Below are 23,623 nucleotides of genomic sequence, written 5' to 3'. Positions count from 1 at the left end.
AAGAAATGTAAAATCATGTACTTGTAAAGGAAAAATGGGGCTCTTTAAATGTTCGAATTTTACACTTTCTTTGCAGTGTCATCTTTGGCATCCTCCCGTCAGTATCACTTTATATCTGAGTCTAAGAACTGGACTGAAGCTCAGAGATATTGCAGAGAGAATTACACTGATCTTGCCACTATTGATAACATGGATGAAATGAACAGACTGATGAACACAGTTAATGGAAGTTACAATGGATCAGCCTGGATTGGACTGTATTATGATGTAAACAGCTGGAGATGGTCACTGGAAAACAATGATTTCTATCAGGAAGGAGAGAGAGAATTCAGAAACTGGTATCATCAACCAGACAACTATGGAGGAAATGAACTGTGTGTTTATATGAATTATGCTGGCAAATGGTTGGATTCATCATGTGAGAACGTCTTGTCATTTGTTTGCTACAATGGTACAGTAAGAATATTTCATTTGTCATGTCTATTACTTTATTTTTTTCACTGAGAATTTCTGAGCATATTTATGTTTCATTACTTAGAAAACAATAACACATACATCATAATTAATGATAAAAGAAACTGGGCAGAGGCTCGGAGATACTGCAGAGAAAATTACACAGATCTCGCCAATGTGAGAAACATGACTGAAAATCAGAAGATCCTTGAGAGTACTGGTGGTGATGTCTGGATCGGTCTGTACAGAAACAGGATTTGGTCAAATGGTCAGATTACTAAATATCAAAACTGGAGACCCGAAATTCTTTATTCAGCACAAGAACCAAATAATGGTCAATATATTTTTGGCCAGTGGGGTGACCAGCACTGCACTGCAGTATCATTAGAAAACTTGGGCAGATGGACAGATGAGAACTGCTTAACCAACATGCCATTCATCTGCTACAACAGTGAGTTTATGTTTGATTTATTTTTGGTAATTGCTTTTTTGGACTTGATATTGTAAGGAATCTAATGTGTCAACATAATATTATATGTTTTTGACATACAGACAACTAGTTATATTATGGAAATATAAATTAGTTTGCATGATTAATATGGATTAAAATAATAATATGAATAAGGGAGTTTAAAATTACAAAATAAAACATTTGAAAAAAATAGGTCTGGAAATCAATTCTTTTGGCCTTGTTTCTGAGGTGTTGGGAATTGAGAGTTGATTAAATCCAAGACAAGACACATTATACAAAGACCTTTATAAAGAAAAACAAGACAGCAAGAAAATTGCTAATAATACACCCAGAAAGAGGTCCTCTGTGCTGGAGAAGCACCTTTCCTTGGTGTCTTAGATAATGGGGCTTCCCAGATCTTTCATGACAAACTAGTCCTTGGATATATATATATATATATATATAGTTTACATATAAACACACATTGCTAGACAGTTAGGGACCACAATCTAATCAATATTTAAAATAATATTTATTTTAAATTGTAAACATTTTTATATGTAACATTTAATAATATTCCTCCAATTTCATGCACGTATATGTAAGAGCATAATTACAGCGCTTTTTACAATGTGTAAACTTTAAAAAGTTAGCGAGATGTTGGTTTTGCCGGTTGTTGATGAGTAACAGCTGTGAATGATCACAATGCGCTTAAGCAGCCACGTCACAGGAGAACAAGTGAACAGTGTCCAAATGTCAAGTCAGCTAGAGTCCTTACCAGTGCCCAAACCTGCATACACATTCTCAATAGATCTTTCTCACAACTTCCGTATTTATGACCGGAAATACGTAATCGTCGCGGAAATCTACTTCCTCCGCAGTCAAGGCAACGTAAAAAGTTGTATCTGTTCCATTAATTCCCTGTTGATGGTGAAGTTAGACAGAAGTGGATTCAGGCTATCCGGCGAGATTAAGGACCTATAACTTCACCATAGGACAGGGGAGCACTTATGGATGCAGCAGACACTTCACTAAAGACGACTACATTTTAGGGCTCACTGGTCGCATCTTGCAACCAAATGCTGTCTCTACCCATTTTTCTTGGAACGAGTTCACCTCGACACAGAAACATACGATCACAAACATTACCAGACAAAAATGTTAACTGATAATGATAGCATCCGGCTAACGTTATTGTTGCTACACACAAGACGTTCACTTGGACAACTATATGCAGTTATTGAAGGTAATTGGTACCATAATGCTTCATGCAAAGCAGACAATAATGTTTTAGCAAAGTAGTCTATATTATCTACTATACATACATTATGTGTAAGTGTACACGCTAATAATGTGTTGTTTTAGTTAACAGTTCAGTAACAGCTAGAGTCGCTCTCTACTTACCTTGATATTTATTGAAAAATTCTTCATGGAAAAAGATTTCCTCTATTAGTCGTGTCACATCAGCAAATGTAATATTTGGCAAATCCGTTAACGAAGTTGTGTAGACTCTTTGATCATTTTAAACTTGCCTGGGTTTATGTTTTTATAGTGTGTTGACGCTTGACGGGAACTCCGCTTTCACAACGATTACGTATTACCGGTTCCTGTAAGAAAGGTCTATAGGGAACGAATTGAGACACTCGCCGAGCAGCACCCGCAGGCATCTACAGTGATTAGGTGCGCTGCTCTAATTTGCCAGTGTAGAACATTAGTTCTGCTTTTGGCGCTCGCATGTAAAATCAAAATAAATGTATACTTTTTTATTTGGTCAGCACGGGGTGGCCACAGGGGTGGCCAGGGACATGTCTACAGAGGCACAGGCCACCCTTGGCCTCCGTGTAGAACTGCCACTGATTAAAACAGAATCTAAAACAACAATAAGGAATCGATTCATGGAATCGATTAGTTAGATTTCAGAACTAGGAATCAAAATCGGAATCAAACAGCCCTAACAAAAGTAATATTTAACATGTTAATATTGTTTTTGCATTGGCAAATGAAAGGGTTACATCATTTTGTTTAGCCACAATAAGTTTTGAGTTAGTTTCATACTACATAGTTTTGTTAATACATTTATAGTTAAAATGTTCTTTCTTGGTGTTTTACATTTTTAACTTACAGGAACGTGCACACAATCTTCATGCAGATCCCATCAGTATCACTTTATATCTGTGAATAAGACTTGGACTGAAGCTCAGAGATACTGCAGAGAGAATTACATTGATCTGGCCACCATTGATAACATGGATGAAATGAACAGTCTGCTGAACACAGTTAATGGGAGTTACAATGGATCAGCCTGGATTGGACTGTATGATGATCTGAACAGCTGGAGATGGTCACTGGAAAACACAGAGTTGGGAGGAGGTTTTAAAAGCTGGTATGTCCAGCAGCAAGTAAACTGGTATGGAAAGAGTCTCTGTGTGTCCATGTCATATGACAAAGGACTCTGGGAGGAATGGCTTTGCTCCTCCCAGTGTTACTTTATTTGCTATGATGGTGAGAACTGTGACTGGACTTTCGAATAATTAGAAAAAAAACATACATGACACTATTAGTTATTTACCATGTTTAAATTGTTTCCCACAGGAAGACAGAATGCCGGTACAAAGTATGTGTTAGTTTATGAGCACAAAAACTGGACTGAAGCTCAGAGTTACTGCAGAAAGCATTACACAGACCTTGTCAGTATCAGGAATGAAACTGAAAATAAGAGGATCACATCTCTTTTATCGGGTGATGTTTTTGTTTGGATTGGTCTGTACAGAAGCCAATCTTGGTCTGATCAGAGTAACTCTACATTCAGTAACTGGAGATCAGGACAGCCAGATAATGCTGCATACAGTGAACACTGCACTGCTGTATCATTTATTGATGGGAAATGGACAGATGAAAACTGTGATTTGTCTTTACCTTTCTTTTGCTACAATGGTGAGTAAACCATCCAAATAAAACATTTGAAACATAAATCCATGCCATTTCAAGACTAACACATTTGTCAAAGAACTGTGGAATTATAAAAATCGTACGTTTTTTACAGTGACAGTGTTAGGATCATCCCGTCAGTATGACTTTATATCTGTGAATAAGAGTTGGACTGAAGCTCAAATATATTGCAGAGAGAATTACATTGATCTGGCCACCATTGATAACATGGATGAAATGAACAGTCTGATGAACACAGTTAATGGGAGTTATAATGGATCAGCGTGGATTGGACTGTATGGTGATATGAACAGCTGGAGATGGTCACTGGAAAACAATGATTTCTATCAGGAAGGAGAGAGAGATTTCAGAAACTGGGAACATCAACCAGACAACAACAAGGGGAATGAATTATGTGTTTATATGGATAATAATGGAAAGTGGTTTGATTTTTCATGTGAAAAGTATTACCCATTTGTTTGTTATAATGGTAAGACTTCAATTTTTCATCCCTGAAAGATATTTAATCATTTATTACAGCTGTTTGCATAAACCTGAAATTTCAAAATTAGTTTGCTATGATGGTAACATTACAATCTGTGTCAAATACATGACAATGGCTGCTTGAAAGCACATTTAATATCTTTTTTAAATACTTATTAAAACTGAAACAGAAGAAGAAGAAAAAATTATCATGCAAGTCAGATTAAAAAGTTAACCAATAAACATGAACTAAAACTCACTTTGTTTTCATAAAAGAAAAGATACGTGGCCAGACAAAAGTAAAATACATTATATTTTGATATTTTCAGGTAGTGAAAACGCCTCTCAGAGTTATGTTCTTGTACCTGAGGGAAGGACCTGGACTGAAGCTCAGAAATACTGCAGAGAGTTTTACACAGATCTGGCCAGCGTGAGAAATCAAGCTGAGTATCAACAGATCCTAAACATTACACTGGGTCATGGTGTATGGATTGGTCTGTACAGAAACAGACTGTGGTCAGATCAGAGCAACTCTTCATTCACATACTGGATGCCATATACTCCACATGTTTATCCACAACCAGATAATGGTTTCGATGTCCCAGGACTGAGGGGAGCTCAACACTGCACTGCTGTGTCTGGAAAATATGTTGGTCAATGGACAGATGAAAACTGCTTAGCCCATTTGCCTTTCTTCTGTTATGGTGATAAGTTAATCCTCATTTTAGTATAATGAAATTAAAGAATAAACATTAGAGGAACACAGAACATAAAAACAGGCAAGCTGAATTTAATTGCTCAATAGCTAATATAAATAGCTGTTAACATTATCTCTATATCTTCTGTTTGTTTTCTGGTAAACATGATGATCATTACTTCAACCAACACTATCAGATAAGTATGGTATGTTTTGTGTATATGTGCTCTTTTCATTTCCAGAATACTACAATTAACATGAATCAATTGTATAACTTTGTTTTTACTTTTATAAATCCAGTCACATTAATAGTAAATACTGTATTTGTAAGAATGTATATATTGTATTTACACAGTACTCAACATCTTGTTGTTTTTACTAAACAGTAACAGGGCTACGTGTGAATTTTAGAAGTGAAGAAAATCTGTCAAGTTCTCAGTTTGAAGCATTTATACAAGTGAGTGTACATTTATAACATTCACATGTTATTATTGATCTATTTTTTATGTTTTGTTTTGTTGTTTCGTGTTGTCTTCCTGGTCCAATAAATAACTCACTGTAAAAATAACATCAGCAAATACTACAATTTTAATATTTTACATTTGCATCTGTAAGAGAATAGTGTGTCAAAGAGCTCGGAAATAACTTTAAAAATCTTGTTTCAGCGCTATGAAGGATTTATAAGAAGTGGAATTCACGGTAACTTCACCTTTAGTTTGAGAAGTTATCATAAAATTGGACCATGAAAGAGACAACAGCATTCCTGAACACACACACACACACACACACACAAAATTATCAAATAAGTAAATGTCTGCATTTGTATGTTTTGCAATACCATAAATGTATCAGACTAGTATCAAGTTTTAAACAACTATAAGAGAGTTTAGTTTCTTTTTATGGTAAAAACTTTGTATGTCCCTGTAAAGCCAATCTTAAAAATTGTTTCTAAACACATTATAAATGTTAGAAATGTATTGCTGACCTGGTGGTGGTACCCTTATATACACCAGCAGTGTACATTTGTCACTGGTTATTTTGGTGTGTTTTGTGACGCACGCAACGTGGTTTCAGCCCTATAGAGGACACACCCCCACCGCTTGAAAGATGAAAATACAGCCTATTTTTTCAAAATTTGTATAACTTTTTTATATACTCTCTGTTTTTCCATTTAATATCTGACTTTACAGGGACTTTAAGCAAGTATTTTTATTGCTGAATAATTTATTTTTAGGTAAATGACTGCACTGTAATTTTAATAATCAAACTATGACAAAATATGAATTTTATTACTGATTTACTATATTCACCAATCCAAATCTAATAATCTGTATGATTGTAACTGTATATCTTTTTTGTGTATATGCAAATCTTCTCTGTGTTCACTAACTGTAAAAATACATGAATCTTCTCCACTGATCTATGACCCATTATTTTGGACTGCTAAAGGATCTACCTCCTTTAGACAGTTTTGTTATTCTAGGTATAATTAAGTGACCAGAATTTTGTGATCGCAGTTTACGTGGTGGATTGTATTCTGATAGTAATTCTTGAATATACTAGGGCGCTAGGCCATTCAAGGCTTTGTAGGTGATTATTAGTATTTTAAATTGTATGCAATATTTAAGCCAGTGTAAAGATGCCAGAATTGGATGTGGTCATACTTTTTAGATTGAGTACTGTAAGCACTCTATGTAAAACAGGCAAGCTGATCTCCGACTGGTGTCATTCGTGCCGGCGTGAAAAAAAATTATACAATCAGTATACAATCGACTATAGTGGCTGGTGCCTCAATGTTAACGTTCCTGAGTATAGAATCTCCAATAACCAGGGCACCTTTAACAGACGTCTCAGCTGGTGTATTGCTGAGTGGAGAAAATCTGTTTGATATTACTACAGGAGCGTGACTTGGGTGCCGAATGTGACTATGCCGCCTGACAGTCACCCAGTTAGTCAGCCGCCTTGACTCTGAAGTTGGAACCGAGGCATGTGTACGCTTAACACTAGGCGCACCCGAAACAGTGTTTGTAACATTAACATTAGCGGTCTTACTGTGATCCACTAGCGTTCGGATGTGCGCTTCTAGTTCTGCAACCTTCTCCGTCAGCCTTACTACTTCAATACACTTAGCACATGTAAAACCCTCTATGCTGACGGATGAAGCTAAACTATACATGTTGCAAGTAGTGCAGGTTACAATGGCAAGCGGAGTCTTACCGTTTTCATGCTGGGCGATGGCGTCTCCGTTCACCCGAACACGGTCAGTGAAGCTGCATCGAGATGGGTGATCTTCACAGCTTCCCGATCTGGTGTGGACAGGTCAGAAAAGCATACATCGGATGAATCCGCCATTAGATCGTGTTTAAGTAAACAGACGGTAAGAAATGCTAGCATTAGCCGGCACCGACTGGTGATGCTAGCGGGCTATATGCTAACACTGGGTGTTACTAGTGATAAAAGTAGTTTCTCTTAGTAATACAATTCAGTAATCGTCAAGGTAAAGTATTCCTAAGATAAACGTATAAGTTATATTATATAGATAGGAATAAGATAGAAAAAAAAATAGGATTTAGCTGATAAGCTCAACGGAGCTCCGGGCTTGCGATTCAGCGATACTCGTCTCTCAGCATCACTCGTCTCTCAGCGTCCATATATGTGAATGAGAGCGCCTTAGTGGGCATTCAAAGTGTCAGGACTAATCTGAACTAAAAATATGGTGTGATGATATCACATGCAGTGCTTGACATAAACATCCGCCAAACCCACCAAATGTGGGTAGATTCAACAGGCATGTTGAATATAATTTTTTTGTTTTCTTAACAGTTATGAGAATTGATAAACAATGCGTAATGCGACACTGGGAAACTACAACTCCCATGAGAACTCCCTGCACCCAGCGCAATGTACAGTAGAGGTTATTTACTATACTGTAGAACTTGAGGGCTGATGGACTTGCGAATGCACTCCAAAGTTAAGGGAAACCCGCGCGGAGAGGTTCGCACATCATATTAATGTAAACTACTTTGGGCAACAATAATGCCCTCTTGACATTCTTAAATCACTTTTAACAGAAACCATGATCAAGCTTATAAAATACAACACCAAAGAGGTTTTCTTTTACCTCAAAATAACGTTTCCAAAAAAGTTTCAGTTGTCCATCCACTCATAACAGGGTGAACGGCACTTTCACATTCGCTTTGCAGCCCTCTATCGGCCAAAACTGCACTAAAGAAGTTTCTAACCGTCGGGTCGCGGTCCTGTAGTTCGAGTGAAAACTATAAAAACTTGCTTTACGGCAGTGGAGCATCCTGCAGGCTGTGGGTAGAGCATACAAGGCAGGTACATATAAAAGAAAGATACCATAGCGTTCATGCAGCCTTTCAATTGTCATCATGGCAGACAATCCAATCAGAGCCAGCTTTGCTGCAGTAGGCTAAATTATTTACGACAGTGGTAATGGACAATTCCGGTTCCAACCTGTAGGGGGAGCAAATAGCAAAAACTCTTTAGTGTTGCTTTAAACAAGTTGACAGTGAAATTCATGTGCTTGGCTGACAGTATTTACAGCTGTTGTCAATAAATATTTAAAGTGTTTGTCGATTGTTTTTGTGTTTATCTTTTCAGTTAATCTTCTACCCCTGCACCACTTTTAAAATATTCATTAGAAGTTAATAAATTTATGCCTTAGTTACTAGCATTTTTTTCATGCACCAAAATATATGATATGATCTATACCAGTGGTCACTAACCACCTTTTTATGCCCAAGATTCCCAACCTCGGCCTTGATAAAAGCAAAGATCTACCTATCAAAGGGCCCAGACTGAACCTCCAACTTGAGACGTTTAATTTAGGCTAATTATATTTGAATTGCATAAAATGGATGGATCCAATTTTCAGAAAACTCATAATATTTAAAGTTCCTACTTTCCGTGTATCAAAATGAGAGGAAAACATTGATTGAAAAAGATCTTAACATTCTTAACAAACAGTCAGTATGTCATTGCAATGTGAAATCATAATAATGACTTGGTCTTTCATATTTATAAGATAATTTCTCATAATAATGAGAAACTAAGTCAAAATTTCGACTTAGTATCTCATAATATTGAAAAGCTTTCTCAAATTAAAAATTAACATGCGCAATGTGGCCAGAACACTGCTGACGACATCCACAGGTAAAAGCAGTGTAGCAATGATGCAAAAAATGACTACAAATCAATCATTTTTATTATATATAATATTATAACAAATTTTAAATTAAGTGTATGTATAATTGGTAGGTTTTAATAATATGTCTTTTTTTCATTTCCATTAGATCAGATATGTAACTTAATTGTTTTATCAGAACTGGTCCATTCCACTGTACTTAATTGGCTGTACTGAAATACAAGTTGTATATATATATATATATATATATATATATTTTTTTTTTTTATATAATTATATATAATAATTATTAATCATATATATTAATCAGGGATTTGAATGTAACTTATCAAACGATACGTTTTAATCAGTGATTTGAATAACTTATCAAACGATACTTAAAACTGTCCCATAATCAGTTCATCATCAGTCACTGACATCAATCACATGATTGTTGCGGAGATCTGATGATCCGGGACAGCTTATTTTTTTTCTTACTTGTGTGATCTGCAGTGGGATGTCAAAGATCGACCGGTTGATCACGATCAATGTGTTGCAGACACTTGATCAATGATAAACCTGTTACATACCAGCTAATAAATTTGCTTCTGATTAAATGAAAAAGTAAAAGTTTCAACATATATCACATACCTGATATCTTAACTGTTAAAAGAAAAGCGCCATCTCTGTTTCAGTATTTAATCCCTTTAGTTGAAAAGCCCTGATATTAATTTTCATTTTAGCAAGAGCTCTGTGGCTTTCCCTTTTTGAATGAGCCTTTTTGCAGTTTGAGCTTTCATTGTTTTAACAACAGATATTTCCCCGGACATAATCAGTTAACATTTTTACATGGTTTAATTCTCAGATGAAGTTTAAAACTTTACATTATAAAACTTTTACATTTTAGACAGCTACAAATGTCTTCTTTCTGTTTACAAATGTGACACAATCATGCATTTATTGCAAAAAGTTCAAGTTATTTCCCACAAAATCTGACCTGTGCTAAATAGTAATCATTATTATTATAAATCATTACTTTAGTGACAGTAAGTCAGTGTTGTTCTTTCACTTTCAATTTTAATACAATAGGATAATGCATGTGAACTATCAGGTTTTTCACTCTTCTGCCAACTCTTTATTAAAAGGAATCCTAATCTGTTTTCTCAAACACCTCCAACAAGAATGTATGTGAACTTTCCTTACAATTTCCTTACAAGTTTTTTAAATGCGTATAAAGATAAGCACTTGCACAGTCTTTCACCATTTATTTTTTATCCAATTAAAGAGTCCACGATGTTTGAAAAACGCTTTGGAAGGAGACAGGCCGACTACCAAAACACACTTATAGCCAATCAGCAGTAAGGAGCGTGTCTACTAACCGACATCCTTGCCGGATTGCGTATGTGTGGGGCGAGTCTATCAACAGAAGGTCCAGATTCTATTGGGGAAGGGGCATGATTGTTTAGGTGATTTCAAATATCAACATTGGCTTTCAAACATCGTGGACTCCGCCTTTAAACACATTAATTGCTTTAGATTATTAGGAAATGTCATAATTTTATAATCTAATCTAATCACCATTATACCAGCATATAAACACATGGACTGTAAGTACATTTGTTGCACATGTTTGTATAGAATAGAAAAGAAATATCTGCAGCTCTATGCTAAGAGGTGTATTTATATATTTCACTTTGGTGTATCAATTGGAAATAGCAATATACTGTAGATTCTCAAATATTTTTTGACATTGCCTGAAATAGGAAATAAGTGCAATTTTTTTCTGTCACTATGCTCGAAGCAAGTATTTTTTATATGGATCCATTTTCTCTAACCATAATCCTTCATAGAGTCTCAAGCCTCTTTATTCCAAAGAGAGTCAAAATCAAGCTAGCGTTCAAACACTCGAAAACACATCGAGCTGTTTATTAAATGCTCTTTTAAACTTCTGTCTTAGTGGTCATTTTTGTTTTTAAATGCTACAGTTTTGACCAATATTACTGTTAATGTTTTCACTTTGCCTTAATGCGAATGGATTTTAATTTAATAAAAAATAAAAAATATTACCAACCCTATTCTTTCTGTAGTTATTATTTAAATGAAATAATAAAAATTTCCATTAGATATTGCTTTAAAGTTTTATTTCGGGTTTTAAACCTCTGCCATGCAATACACACATGCTTAAAGTATTAAGCCAATAAAACCAAAACTAAATCCATAAAAAGGTGTGGTACCCCAAGAGTTTTACCTGACCCACCCCAGAGCCGTTTACCGGTTTCATTTGGCTGCAAATAACTTTTCATTTGATTAATTTAGGGTTAGTTGGAATTTGTTTTCTTCTAAGATAGTTCAGTTTATCAAAAATCAAAAGCATTTTAAATCTATTTGCATTCAGATTTGCAAGTCAGCTACGCAGTCCAACTGGTTTTTGACTGGTTTGTTTCAATGCTCTTAACCATGTTTTGTAAAATGCTATTAAACAAAGAGTTGTTGTCATTTGTCTGTGAATAAGCCTTTAGGGCTAATTAGGAATAAACAATAATCACACCCACATTTTTTAGGTTGCTACAAATATAAAAGAGCTCCACCAAAACACAAATCGGTGAGAGACTGCAGTTTTTTGGAACTTAAAGGTAAATGAAAACACACTGAAAAATGCTAACATGTTTTTCTTTATAACTAACTATCATTTTTCTCAAAAAAAAAGGCACAAAATTCATCCACAGCCATGTTTCTACTAGTTCTTATTTCAGGTAATGTGCATTTTTATATCACTTTTTATGCTTGAATTGTGTGGCTCAGTAATCATGATTTCAATAAATTATCTAAATGTGTTATAGTCATTAATGATATAATACAAGTTTTATACTTTGTTTAATGTCATCAATTTGCATTTACAACAGAATAAAGAGCTTTGCCAAGTATGTCCAAACTTATAAATGTTTTGCCAGTTTAAGACTTTCCAACAGTGCACATTTTACACATACATGTCCAACACTGAGACATTTTGATGATTTTCTGTTTTCTACACAAAATGATAACCTACAAATATAATATAAACTTTATATTTTTTAAAATCACTGAGGGCCACGTAAAAGATTGACATCAAAGTGAAATCAATGATCTAAATCAAACTTTGATGCTCCAAATCTCTTCCTTAGATTATAAGACTTTAGCCTGGATTTTACAGGGAGGGTCACATATGTCCATGAAAGTGCACTTATGTGGCACTCACAATGTGATTTTGGCTTTGTATTGTCCTTGTAACAGCTTTGTTGACCGTTCATAGATGGCCAAGTTCAGTTTTCCTCCATTAACAAAGGCAACTGGTTAAACTTGTTAATTTTGTAACAAAGGCTACTGGTTAAATCAAGTCCAACAAGTTGCAAAACCAAAAATATGTGGAGACAAACATTCAGTGTAGACATACTAGGTCTCACACTGTATCGCAGTCTACCTTTTCTTCAGCTTTCATCAGTTAAGTACTTAGATACATAAGCTGTATAGTATTGCTCCCCAGACTGTGCATTAATAGCTGCTCCGGGTACGTGTGTTCATTACTGCACTGGGATGGGTTACATCACATTCCAAGTATGGGCGAATTTATCACCTTCACTTTATCAAAAACCAGCTTGGTAGCTTGAATCTGAACTGATAATTTTCCAAGGTTTTTTATTCACAACCAGGAGCAGCAATTTATATCATTACATCAAAGATTACAAAATCTCTTTTAGCTCTAAAGATTAAATGTTATTAGTTATATTCATATAGTGATGATAATAAGAGAGAAAAAAGTAAAAAAAAAAACTTGGTGCTTCAATTGCTTTAACATCAAGGTTAAAGGGACACTCCACTTTTTTGAAAATAGGCTAATTTTCCAGCTCCCCTGTAATATTTTTTTGTTTTTGAATCCTTTCAGACGATTTTCGGGACTGGCACTAATACTCTTAGCATAGCTTAGCACAATCCATTGAATTGAATTGTTCAGAAGAGTCAAGTGTAAAATAGGAAAAATATCGCAACTCTTTGGTTATTTTTAGCGCGATGCTAATGGTCTAATCAGATTCAATGGATTGTGCTAAGCTATGCTAAAAGTGGTACCGTCAGACCAAGAGATCAGCTGAATGGATTTTAAAATGGTGCAAATCTAAATTTTAACTCCAGGGGAGCTGGAAAATGAGCATATTTTCAAAAAAGTGGAGTGTCCCTTTGACACAGAGAAACATTAACCAACTTCTTATTCTTAAATATTATTCGTAAAATAATAATATTAACAATACAATATAGTCAAAATGAATTAATTAAGTAATATACGGTACATAATAAAAACATGGACAGAGGCTTATTAGGTCTTTGTTGGCCACATATGTTAGTAAATAGATAAATTTATCTTTGTTTCTCATCAGGCTTTATCACCTTCACTTTATGTTCTGCACGTCAGTATGTCTTTGTGAATGAGAACAAGACATGGACTGAAGCTCAGAGTTACTGTAGAGATAAATACACTGATCTGGCCACTATTGAAAATGAGCAAGAGACGATCCAGTTACTCAACACAGTGAATGACTTTAATTCCATTGATCTGGCCTGGATTGGACTTTATGATGATCTGAACAGTTGGAAATGGACTCTAGAGGACACCGATTTCTTTAAAGGGGGAGATAAACAGTTCAGAAACTGGTATAACCCAGGACCTGAATATTATGCAGGAAATGTTTGTGCGTACATGTACTCTTCGATATGGTATTCAACATATTGCTACAACAAAAATGTTTGTGTGTACATGTACAATGGGATATGGTATGTAACATATTGCTCCAACACAAATATTTTCATCTGCTATGATGGTGAGCAATTTCAATAATATTATACTGTAGCACAATGAGAGCTCAATTTGTATTAAATAACCAACCTCTGACTATAAATGCTTTTAGGAAGACAGAATGCCAACACTAGTTATGTTTTGGTTCATCAATATAAGAACTGGACTGAAGCTCAGAGTTACTGCAGAGAGCATCACACAGATCTTGTTAGTATCAGGAATGAATCTGAAAACCAGGAGATTCAGTATTTTCTCCAAAATAACTACTATTATTCAGTTTGGATTGGTCTGTACAGAACCAGATCTTGGTCTGATCAGAGTAACTCTACATTCAGTAACTGGATATCAGGACAGCCATATAATGCTGGATACAATAAATACTGCACTGCTGTGTCATTTGCTGACTCTGGGAGTTGGACAAATAAAAACTGTGATAATCAGTTATCTTTCCTTTGCTACAATGGTGAGTACATTTCTGTAATCAGAATTTTCTAAAATCTTTATTACGGTGTTAAAAAAGAACATTATTTTGTATATTTGGTGTAAAGCAATGTCTTCACGTGGTTTATGGTTCAAATAACATTATTTTCCACATACCGTATGTAGCAGGATGACGTATAGCCGGGGCGGGGGGGGGGGGGGTGGACACCTGAACTTAGTCTTGTGTATAGCCAGACCTTCAATACTGAAGGTCTGGTGTTTTTCGCTGCTTTTTCTGGACAGTCCCACCCACAAGCTGTTTGACCGACATGTCAAACAACCAATCACAGTTTGTTTCGTCTAGCGTCACGTTTCAGACTCCCCACAATAATAAAACGGCTGGCAACAAGTCAGTTATTGAAATAACCAGCCACAACCGAATAGCATCTAAATAAACAACATTACTCACCATAGAACAACGTTGTGCACTTCATCAACAGCCACACCAATGAGACGCTCCCGGTAAACATCTGTTTGAAAATTGGTTTATTTCAACCAATCAAAAGATGACTTCGACATTTCCACAGGGTTTCCAGGAAAGTGTACGATAAACATCAGATTTAGCCATTATTCTGTGGCCGTGACATGTGAAGCTTAAAGGCGGAGTCCACGATGTTTGAAAGCCAATGTTGATATTTGAAATCACCTAAACAAACACGCCCCTACCCCAATAGAATCTGGACCTTCTGTTGATACACCCGCCCTACACATACGCAACCCGGCAAGGATGACGGTTAGTAGAAACGCTCCTTACTGCTGATTGGCTATAAGTCTGTTTTGGTAGTCGGCCCGTCTCCTTTTCCAAAGCGTTTTTCAAACATCGTGGACTCCGCCTTTAAACTAACATGAATCTAACTACCTTCAGCTGTCCGTTTATGGTTGTTTGACGTTTTACTAACTTGTCTTGATTATTATTTTTTTGTGTGTGTTTTAGCTATTAATGCCTTTTTTATATGAGAGTTTTGTAATTTTGTTTTGATTGTATTTTGTTTGATTGTGTTAAAGTGGGATACGTTGGCTGGGGATCGGAATTCACAAATTGCTGTTTGCAGTACTTCACTGCGTTGCTGTGGTACACTCTTAGAAAGGATGTGTTAATTTTTTACACATTTTTGTGCGTTAAGCTTTTATTATGTGTCATTTTAACACATTATGTGTCATTTTGTGTTGATTTTGTGTTACAATATAACACAATGTGTGTTAAAAGTAACACAAAATGTGTTGTTTCCATAATAACACAGTGATGGGTGAATTCTGGGACAACGCATTTAGTGTGTCGTCCCACAATCAACACTAATGTGTTGTTTTTAACACATTCGTTCTAAGAGTGTATTGAGTGTGGGGTGGAAACTACACAATCCCTGCTAGTAGCTCTCACTTTATTCTTATTGTTTTGTCTTTTTGTATGTGTTGTGAATGTCAAATTGAGTGACCTTTGAGTGGTGATTATTATTAAATGAATAAAATAAAGAATTTATAATTTCTATATTTTTGTGTTGTTTCATCCTCGCCCCATCTTTGGCAAACGAACCTTTGTGCCTTATGGTTTAATTTCCCGGTGTATTCTGGGTGGCGTAGTCGGATATTAGTCTAATTAATTTGTAATTCCTTTCATGTGCATCACCATGCCACATTATTGTTGCTCCTCTATGCACTGCCTTTCTAAAACGTTTCAATTTTGTACAAAGCTCATCATTCTGAGAATGTGCGGTGTGCTTTGATTGGCTATCTAGTAATCCAGTGCATTGTGATTGGCCTAATACCTCAAGCATGTGCCGGAAATTTTATGCTCCTTACCATATTTGGAAAATCAGCTTCCAACTGGAGGTTTAGTTTTTACTACTTGATCAGTACAAGCCCAACATGCAAATGGCCAAGCTGATGGATCAACTTTACAAGCAGATCTTGAGCAGCACAAAAGATAGGTAATGTAAGGATACTAAAACATAAAATCAACAAGCGCTACTCTACACTGCTTAAAAGTTGCATTTGAATCATGGTTTGAATAGTCAGTAGCAAATAAATATATAAAAATATAGAGTACTTACAGGCTGTGGGTCAGAAGCAGCTGAAATTATGATAATGTGAACTCACTGCAGAAGTAAACAGTTGCCTTTGCGTTCATTGTAGTCCAAGAAAATACTTTTGGTTGGAGACGATCTTGAACTCGCATCATCATTTGCGTTGGGATATGGAACTTTGTAGATTGTTAACATGTACTAACACTGACTTACACAACAAAAGAAATGTAAAATTATGAACCTTTAAAGGAAAAATGGGACTCTTTAAATGTTCGAATTTTACATATTCTTTGCAGTGTCATCTTTGGCATCCTCCCGTCAGTATCACTTTATATCTGTGAATAAGACTTGGTCTGAAGCTCAGAGATACTGCAGAGAGAATTACACTGATCTGGCCACCATTGATAACATGGATGAAATGAACAGACTGATGAACACAGTTAATGGAAGTTACAATGGATCAGCCTGGATTGGACTGTATTATGATGTAAACAGCTGGAGATGGTCACTGGAAAACAATGATTTCTATCAGGAAGGAGAGAGAGAATTCAGAAACTGGTATCATGAACCAGACAACTATGGAGGAAATGATCTGTGTGTTTATATGGATTATGCTGGCAAATGGTTTGATTCATCATGTGACAGTGTCTTGGCATTTGTCTGCTACAATGGTACAGTAAGAACATTTAATTTGTCACGTCTTTCACTTATTTTTTTACTGAGAATTTCTGAGCATATTTATGTTTCATTACTTAGAAAACAATAACACATACATCAGAATTAATGATAGAAGAAACTGGGCAGATGCTCTTAGATACTGCAGAGAAAATTACACAGATCTCGCCAATGTGAGAAACATGACTGAAAATCAGAAGATCCTTGAGAGAACTGGTGGTGGTGTCTGGATCGGTCTGTACAGAAACAGGATTTGGTCAAATGGTCAGATTACTAAATATCAAAACTGGAGACCCGAAATTCTTAATTCTGCACAACAACCAGATAATGGTCAATATGTTTATGGCCAGTGGGGTGACCAGCAGTGCACTGCTGTATCATTACAAAACTTGGGCAGATGGACAGATGAGAACTGCTTAACTAACATGCCATTCGTCTGCTACAACAGTGAGTTTATGTTTGATTTATTTTTGGTAATTGCTTTATTGGACTTGATAATGTAAGGAATATAATATGTCAACATAATATTATATGTTTTTGACATTTAGACAATAAGTTATATTATGGAAATATAAATTAGTTTGCATGATTAATATGGATGAAAATAATAATATGGATATTGGAGTTTAAAATTAAATATATGAAGAGTTTCGTTGCAAAACGAGATAAATCCATTTTTTTTACATTTTTGTCAAAACATGTTTATTATTATGTTATCATGTTATAAATTTGTTTTATGGTGCTACTTAGCTGTATTTTTTTAAGTTATGAAAGTTATGAAGGTTTAAATCAAAACAAAGAGAGTTGATTAAATCCAAGACAAGACACATAATACAAAGACCTTTATAAAGAAAAACAAGACACCAAGAGAATTTCTGGTCTAATAGGAGAGAACCGAGCCTGCATTGTCGTTGATAACCATAATATGCCCAGAAAGAGGTCCTCTGTGCTGGAGAAGCACCTTTCCTTGGCTTCTTAGATAATGGGGCTTCCCAGATCTTTCATTACAAACTTCTTGGATCTAACTTGTGAAAAAATATGGAGAGCTACGTTCCTCAGGACTTCTTACCAATGTGATGTGGATATATATATATGTGTGTGTGTGTGTGTGTGTGTGTGTGTGTGTGTGTGTGTGTGTGTGTGTGTGTGTGTGTGTGTGTGTGTGTGTGTGTGTGTGTATATAGTAAATGAAATAGAACATTTTTGGCAGCCTGGGGCATGTGCACAGGCTTGTCATTAGGGGGTTCAGGATAGTTGGCTTTACAAAAGCAAGGGCAAAGCAAATGGCTAAATATTGTTCAATATCCTCCATCATTGGAAGTCGTCATATATGGAGAAGAAGGTGTTGTGTGTCTCCATAAATCTGCTGTCTAAATTGTCATTAGATTCATACTGGGGGATCTGGCCTCAGCCATGTTTTGTATCTGTAACATTTATGTCCTTATGTATATGTATTATGAATTGTGTACTTAAATAAAGTAGTTATATAGTAAATGAAATAGAACACAAGTGTAAGTTTCTACTCAGATCAATATGAATATCATTAGACTAATATCATGGTTTTGGTTGATAGTTAAATATTATATATTAATATTAGCAGTTTGGTATTTTTATGATGATGCTTGTTCCTACTTGTTCCTTTAGTGATAAAGAAGAAATTAAAACAGATTCTAAAACAACAGTGAGGATTTGATTCATGGAATCGATTAGTTATATTTCAGAACTAGGAATCGAAATCGGAATCAAACAGCCCTAACAAAAAAACAAACAATACAGTAATATTTAACATGTTAATATTGTTTTTGGATTGGCAAATGAAAGGGTTACATAATTTTGTTTAGCCACAATAAGTTTTGAGTTAGTTTCATTCTACATAGTTTTGTTAATGGATTAGTAAAAAAAAATATTTCTTGGTGTTTGACATTTTAACTTACAGGAACTTGCACACAATCTTCATGCAGATCCCATCAGTATCACTTTATATCTGTGAATAAGACTTGGTCTGAAGCTCAGAGATACTGCAGAGAGAATTACATTGATCTGGCCACCATTGATAACATGGATGAAATGAACAGGCTTATTAAAACAGTACAGGGGATTTACTATGGTACAGCATGGATTGGACTGTATGATGATATGAACAGCTGGAGATGGTCACTGGAAAACACAGAGTTGGGAGGAGGTTTTAAAAGCTGGTATGTCCAGCAGCAAGTAAACTGGTATGGAAAGAGTCTCTGTGTGTACATGTCATATTACAAAGGATTCTGGAATAATTTGTTTTGCTCCTACCAGTTTTACTTTATTTGCTATGATGGTGAGAACTGTGACTGGACTTACAAATAATTAGAAAAACACATACATAATACTATTAGTTATTCACCATGTTTAAATTGATTCCCACAGGAAGACAGAATGCCAGTGCAAAGTATGTGTACGTTTATGAACGCAAAAACTGGACTGAAGCTCAGAGTTACTGCAGAGAGCATTACACAGACCTTGTCAGTATCAGGAATGAAACTGAAAATAAGAGGATCACATCTCTTTTATCGAGTGATGTTTTTGTTTGGATTGGTCTGTACAGAAGCCAATCTTGGTCTGATCAGAGTAACTCTACATTCAGTAACTGGAGATCAGGACAGCCAGATAATGCTGCATACAGTGAACACTGCACTGCTGTATCATTTATTGATGGGAAATGGACAGATGAAAACTGTGATTTGTCTTTACCTTTCTTTTGCTACAATGGTGAGTAAACCATCCAAATAAAACATGTGAAACATAAATCCATGCCATTTCAAGACTAACACATTTTTCAAAGCACTGTGGAATTATAAAAAATCATACGTTTTTTTCTTCAATGACAGTGTTAGGATCATCCCGTCAGTATCACTTTATATCTGTGAATAAGAGTTGGACTGAAGCTCAGAGATACTGCAGAGAGAATTACACTGATCTGGCCACCATTGATAACATGGATGAAATGAACAGTCTGATGAACACAGTTAATGGGAGTTATAATGGATCAGCCTGGATTGGACTGTATGATGATGTGAACAGCTGGAGATGGTCACTGGAAAACAATGATTTCTATCAGGAAGGAGAGAGAGAGTTCAGAAACTGGTATCATGAACCAGACAACAACCAGGGGAAGGAATTATGTGTTTATATGGATAATAATGGAAAGTGGATTGATTTTTCATGTGACAAGTATTACCCATTTGTTTGTTATAATGGTAAGACTTCAATTTTTCATCCCTTAAAGATATTTAATCATTTATTACTGCTGTTTACATAAACCTGAAATTTCTAAATTAGTTTGCTATGATGGTAACATTCCAATCAAATATATGACAATGGCCACTTAAAAAGCACATTTAATATCTTTTTTAAGTACTTAATGAAAGATTATAAAGTTAACCAATAAACTTAAATAAAAGAAAATATACGTGGCCAGAACAAAGTAGAACAAAGTACAAATGGATTGACTGATTAAAATACAGTACATTTTGATCTTTTTAGGTAGTGAAAACGCCTCTCAGAGTTATGTTCTTGTATATGAGGGAAGGACCTGGAGTGAAGCTCAGAAATACTGCAGAGAGTTTTACACAGATCTGGCCAGCATGAGAAATCAAACTGAGTATCAACAGATCCTAAACATTACACTGGGTCATAGTGTATGGATTGGTCTGTACAGAAACAGACTGTGGTCAGATCAGAGCAACTCTTCATTCACATACTGGCTGCCAAACACTTCAGATGCTTCTGCACAACCAGATAATGCTTTATATGTCCCAGGACTGTGGGGAGGTCAACACTGCACTGCTGTGTCTGGAAAATATGTTGGTCAATGGACAGATGAAAGCTGTTTTGCCCATTTGCCTTTCTTCTGTTACAGTGGTAAGTTAATCCTCATTTTAGTATAATGGCATTAAAAATAAATATTAGAAACAGAGCACAAAAAATCAGGCAAGTTGAATTATTTTGATGGTTCATTAATATAAATGGCAGTGTAGTTAGTCATTTTTTATGTTAACATAACATCTCTTCTGTTTGTTTTTTTGGTAAACATGATGATCATTACTTCAACCAAAAGAATCAGATAAGTATGGTATGTTTTGTGTATATGTGCTCTTTCATTTCCAGAATACTGCAATTAACATAAATCAATTTTTAAATACATCTTTTATACATCAAGTCACATTAATAGTAAATACTGTATTTGTAAGAATGTATATATTGTATTTACACAGTACACAACATCTTGTTGTTTTTACTAAACAGTAACAGGGCTACGCGTGGAATTTAGAAGTGAAGAAAATCTGTCAAGTTCTCAGTTTGAAGCATTTATTCAAGTGAGTGTATACAGTATATAATATTCACCTGTTATTATTGATCTATTTTTATGTTTTGTTTTGTTGTTTCATGTTGTCTCCCTGGTCCAATAAATAACTCACTGTAAAAATAACATCAGCAAATACTACAATTTTAATATTTTTCATTTACATCAGTAAGAGAATAGTGTGTCAAATAGCTCACAAATATCTTCATAATCTTGTTTCAGCGCCATGAAGGATTTATAAGAAGTGGAATACACGGTAACTTCACCTTTAGTTTGAGAAGTTATCATAAAATCGGACCATGAAAGAGACAACAGCATTCCTGAACACATGCACGCACACAGTTTTATCAAATAAGTAAATGTCTGCATTTGTATGTTTTGCAATACCATAAATGTATCAGACTAGTATCAAGTGTTAAACAATAAGGGAGTTTAGTTTCTCTTTATGGTAAAAACTTGGTAAGTCCCTGTTAAAGCCAATCTTAAAAAAAATTCTAAACACATTATAAATGTTAGAAATGTATTGCTGACCTGGTGGTACCCATATACACCAGCAGTGTGAATTTGACACTTGTGATTTTGGTGTGTATTGTGACGGCAACTAGCATGGTTTCAGCCCTATAGAACAGTGGTTCTCAAACTGGGGTCCGGGGCCCCCAGGGGGGCCGCGAGATGGTGCCAGGGGGGCCCCAGTTTTAAAACATTTTTGTAAAATACATTAATTTATCATGAATTCTGTGAAATTAAACATAAAAAATAAGGCAACACTACTTTTTATAATGTAATGTTTTGTTTATTTTTTTTAATTAAAAAGTTTTAGAACTATTTTTTGTCATAAATATTCTTTGGGGGGCTGCGAAGGAATGCACCGTACACAAAGGGGGCCGCACGCTGAAAAAGTTTGAGAACTACTGCTATAGAAGACACACCCCCACCGCTTGAAAGATGAAAATACAGCCTATTTTTTCAAAATTTGTATAACTTTTTTTATTTACTTTCTGTTTTTCCATTTAATATCTGACTTTACAGGAACTTTAAGCAAGTATTTTTATTGCTGAATAATTCATTTTTAGTTAAATTACAGTACTGTAATTTTAATAATCAAACTGACCAAACATTTTTATGTAGAAAGACAAAATATATGAATTTTATTACTGATTTACTATATTCACCAATCTAAACCTAATAATCTGTATGATTGTAACTGTATATCTTTTTTGTGTATATGCAAATCTTCTCTGTGTTCACTAACTGTAAAAATACATGAATCTTCTCCACTGATCTATGACCCATTATTTTGGACTGCTAAAGGATCTACCTTCTTTAGACATTTTTGTTATTCAGGGATAATTAAGTGACCAGAATTTTGTGATCGCAGTTTATGTGGTGGATTGTATTCTGATAGTAATTCTTGAATATATGAGGGCACTAGGCCATTTAAGGCTTTGTATGTGATTAGTAATATTTTAAATTGTATGCGATATTTAACTCTTTCACCGCCAGCGTTTTTTTTTAAAAGTTGCCAGCGTTTTTCATGATTTTCACCAAAGTTTAATGCCTTCCAGAAAATGTTCTTCTTTAAAGCGTAACTAAACCCCTGGTCAGAGCCTGACTCCACCCACTGGCAATATTTGAAAAATGCAAGAAAAGTGGGCAGATCCCAACGGAGATAGAGGGGACGAACTAAGCTCGTACCAAGCGTGTGGTGAGATCGTAACAAGGGCGTGGTGAGCTTGAACCTGCTTACGTCAAGAGTTACTTTTTGGACCCAACATCCAATAGGAAAATTCAACTGCAGTAGCCACCGTTCAACCTGAAGAGGGCAGCACTCAGACGTTTTTACACCATATATTGTAGTATTGAAACACTTTATATCCAAATGTCAAAAAACTTACTAAAATCAATGAACAGCACTAATAAAGCATCATTCTTGCAGATCATTAACTAAAAAAAGTTGGTTAAGGGTTTAGTTACTCTTTAAATATATAAACATACATATAGTCCAATTGAAAGAACAGACCCTCTGCTTTCAAAAAAAAAAAAAACGTTTCATCATACCTTCAGTGGTTCTTTTGTAATCAGCTTTTGAACATGGGTAGATTTCTGCAAGGACACCACATTTTGGGC

At 35.3% G+C, this 23,623-nt stretch overlaps 2 protein-coding genes across 2 annotated transcripts; both read left to right on the top strand.

Moving 5' to 3' along the window:
* Positions 1 to 13: 13 nt before the first annotated feature.
* On the top strand, positions 14 to 5,169 carry LOC129423972 (C-type mannose receptor 2). Its single transcript, XM_073871708.1, has 6 exons — positions 14 to 451; positions 539 to 904; positions 3,029 to 3,406; positions 3,497 to 3,838; positions 3,948 to 4,322; positions 4,645 to 5,169. The coding sequence occupies exons 1-6, from the start codon at positions 49 to 51 to the stop codon at positions 5,046 to 5,048; spliced, it is 2,268 nt and encodes a 755-aa protein (XP_073727809.1). The 5' UTR covers positions 14 to 48; the 3' UTR covers positions 5,049 to 5,169.
* Positions 5,170 to 11,790: 6,621 nt separating this feature from the next.
* LOC129423971 (macrophage mannose receptor 1-like) lies at positions 11,791 to 22,788 on the top strand. The gene is made up of 12 exons (XM_073870992.1): positions 11,791 to 11,912; positions 13,566 to 14,006; positions 14,094 to 14,444; positions 16,779 to 17,153; positions 17,239 to 17,604; positions 19,094 to 19,471; positions 19,561 to 19,902; positions 20,022 to 20,390; positions 20,677 to 21,054; positions 21,251 to 21,265; positions 21,439 to 21,509; positions 21,719 to 22,788. Exons 1-12 carry the CDS (start codon positions 11,888 to 11,890, stop codon positions 21,797 to 21,799), a joined length of 3,192 nt encoding a protein of 1,063 aa, XP_073727093.1. The 5' UTR covers positions 11,791 to 11,887; the 3' UTR covers positions 21,800 to 22,788.
* The last annotated feature ends 835 nt before the right edge of the window (positions 22,789 to 23,623 follow it).

The sequence above is a fragment of the Misgurnus anguillicaudatus genome, chromosome 9, assembly GCF_027580225.2.
Source record: "Misgurnus anguillicaudatus chromosome 9, ASM2758022v2, whole genome shotgun sequence".
Classification (NCBI taxonomy): domain Eukaryota; kingdom Metazoa; phylum Chordata; class Actinopteri; order Cypriniformes; family Cobitidae; genus Misgurnus; species Misgurnus anguillicaudatus.
Note: the sequence above shows the minus strand (reverse complement) of the source record. Positions and strands in the feature narration are given on the sequence as shown.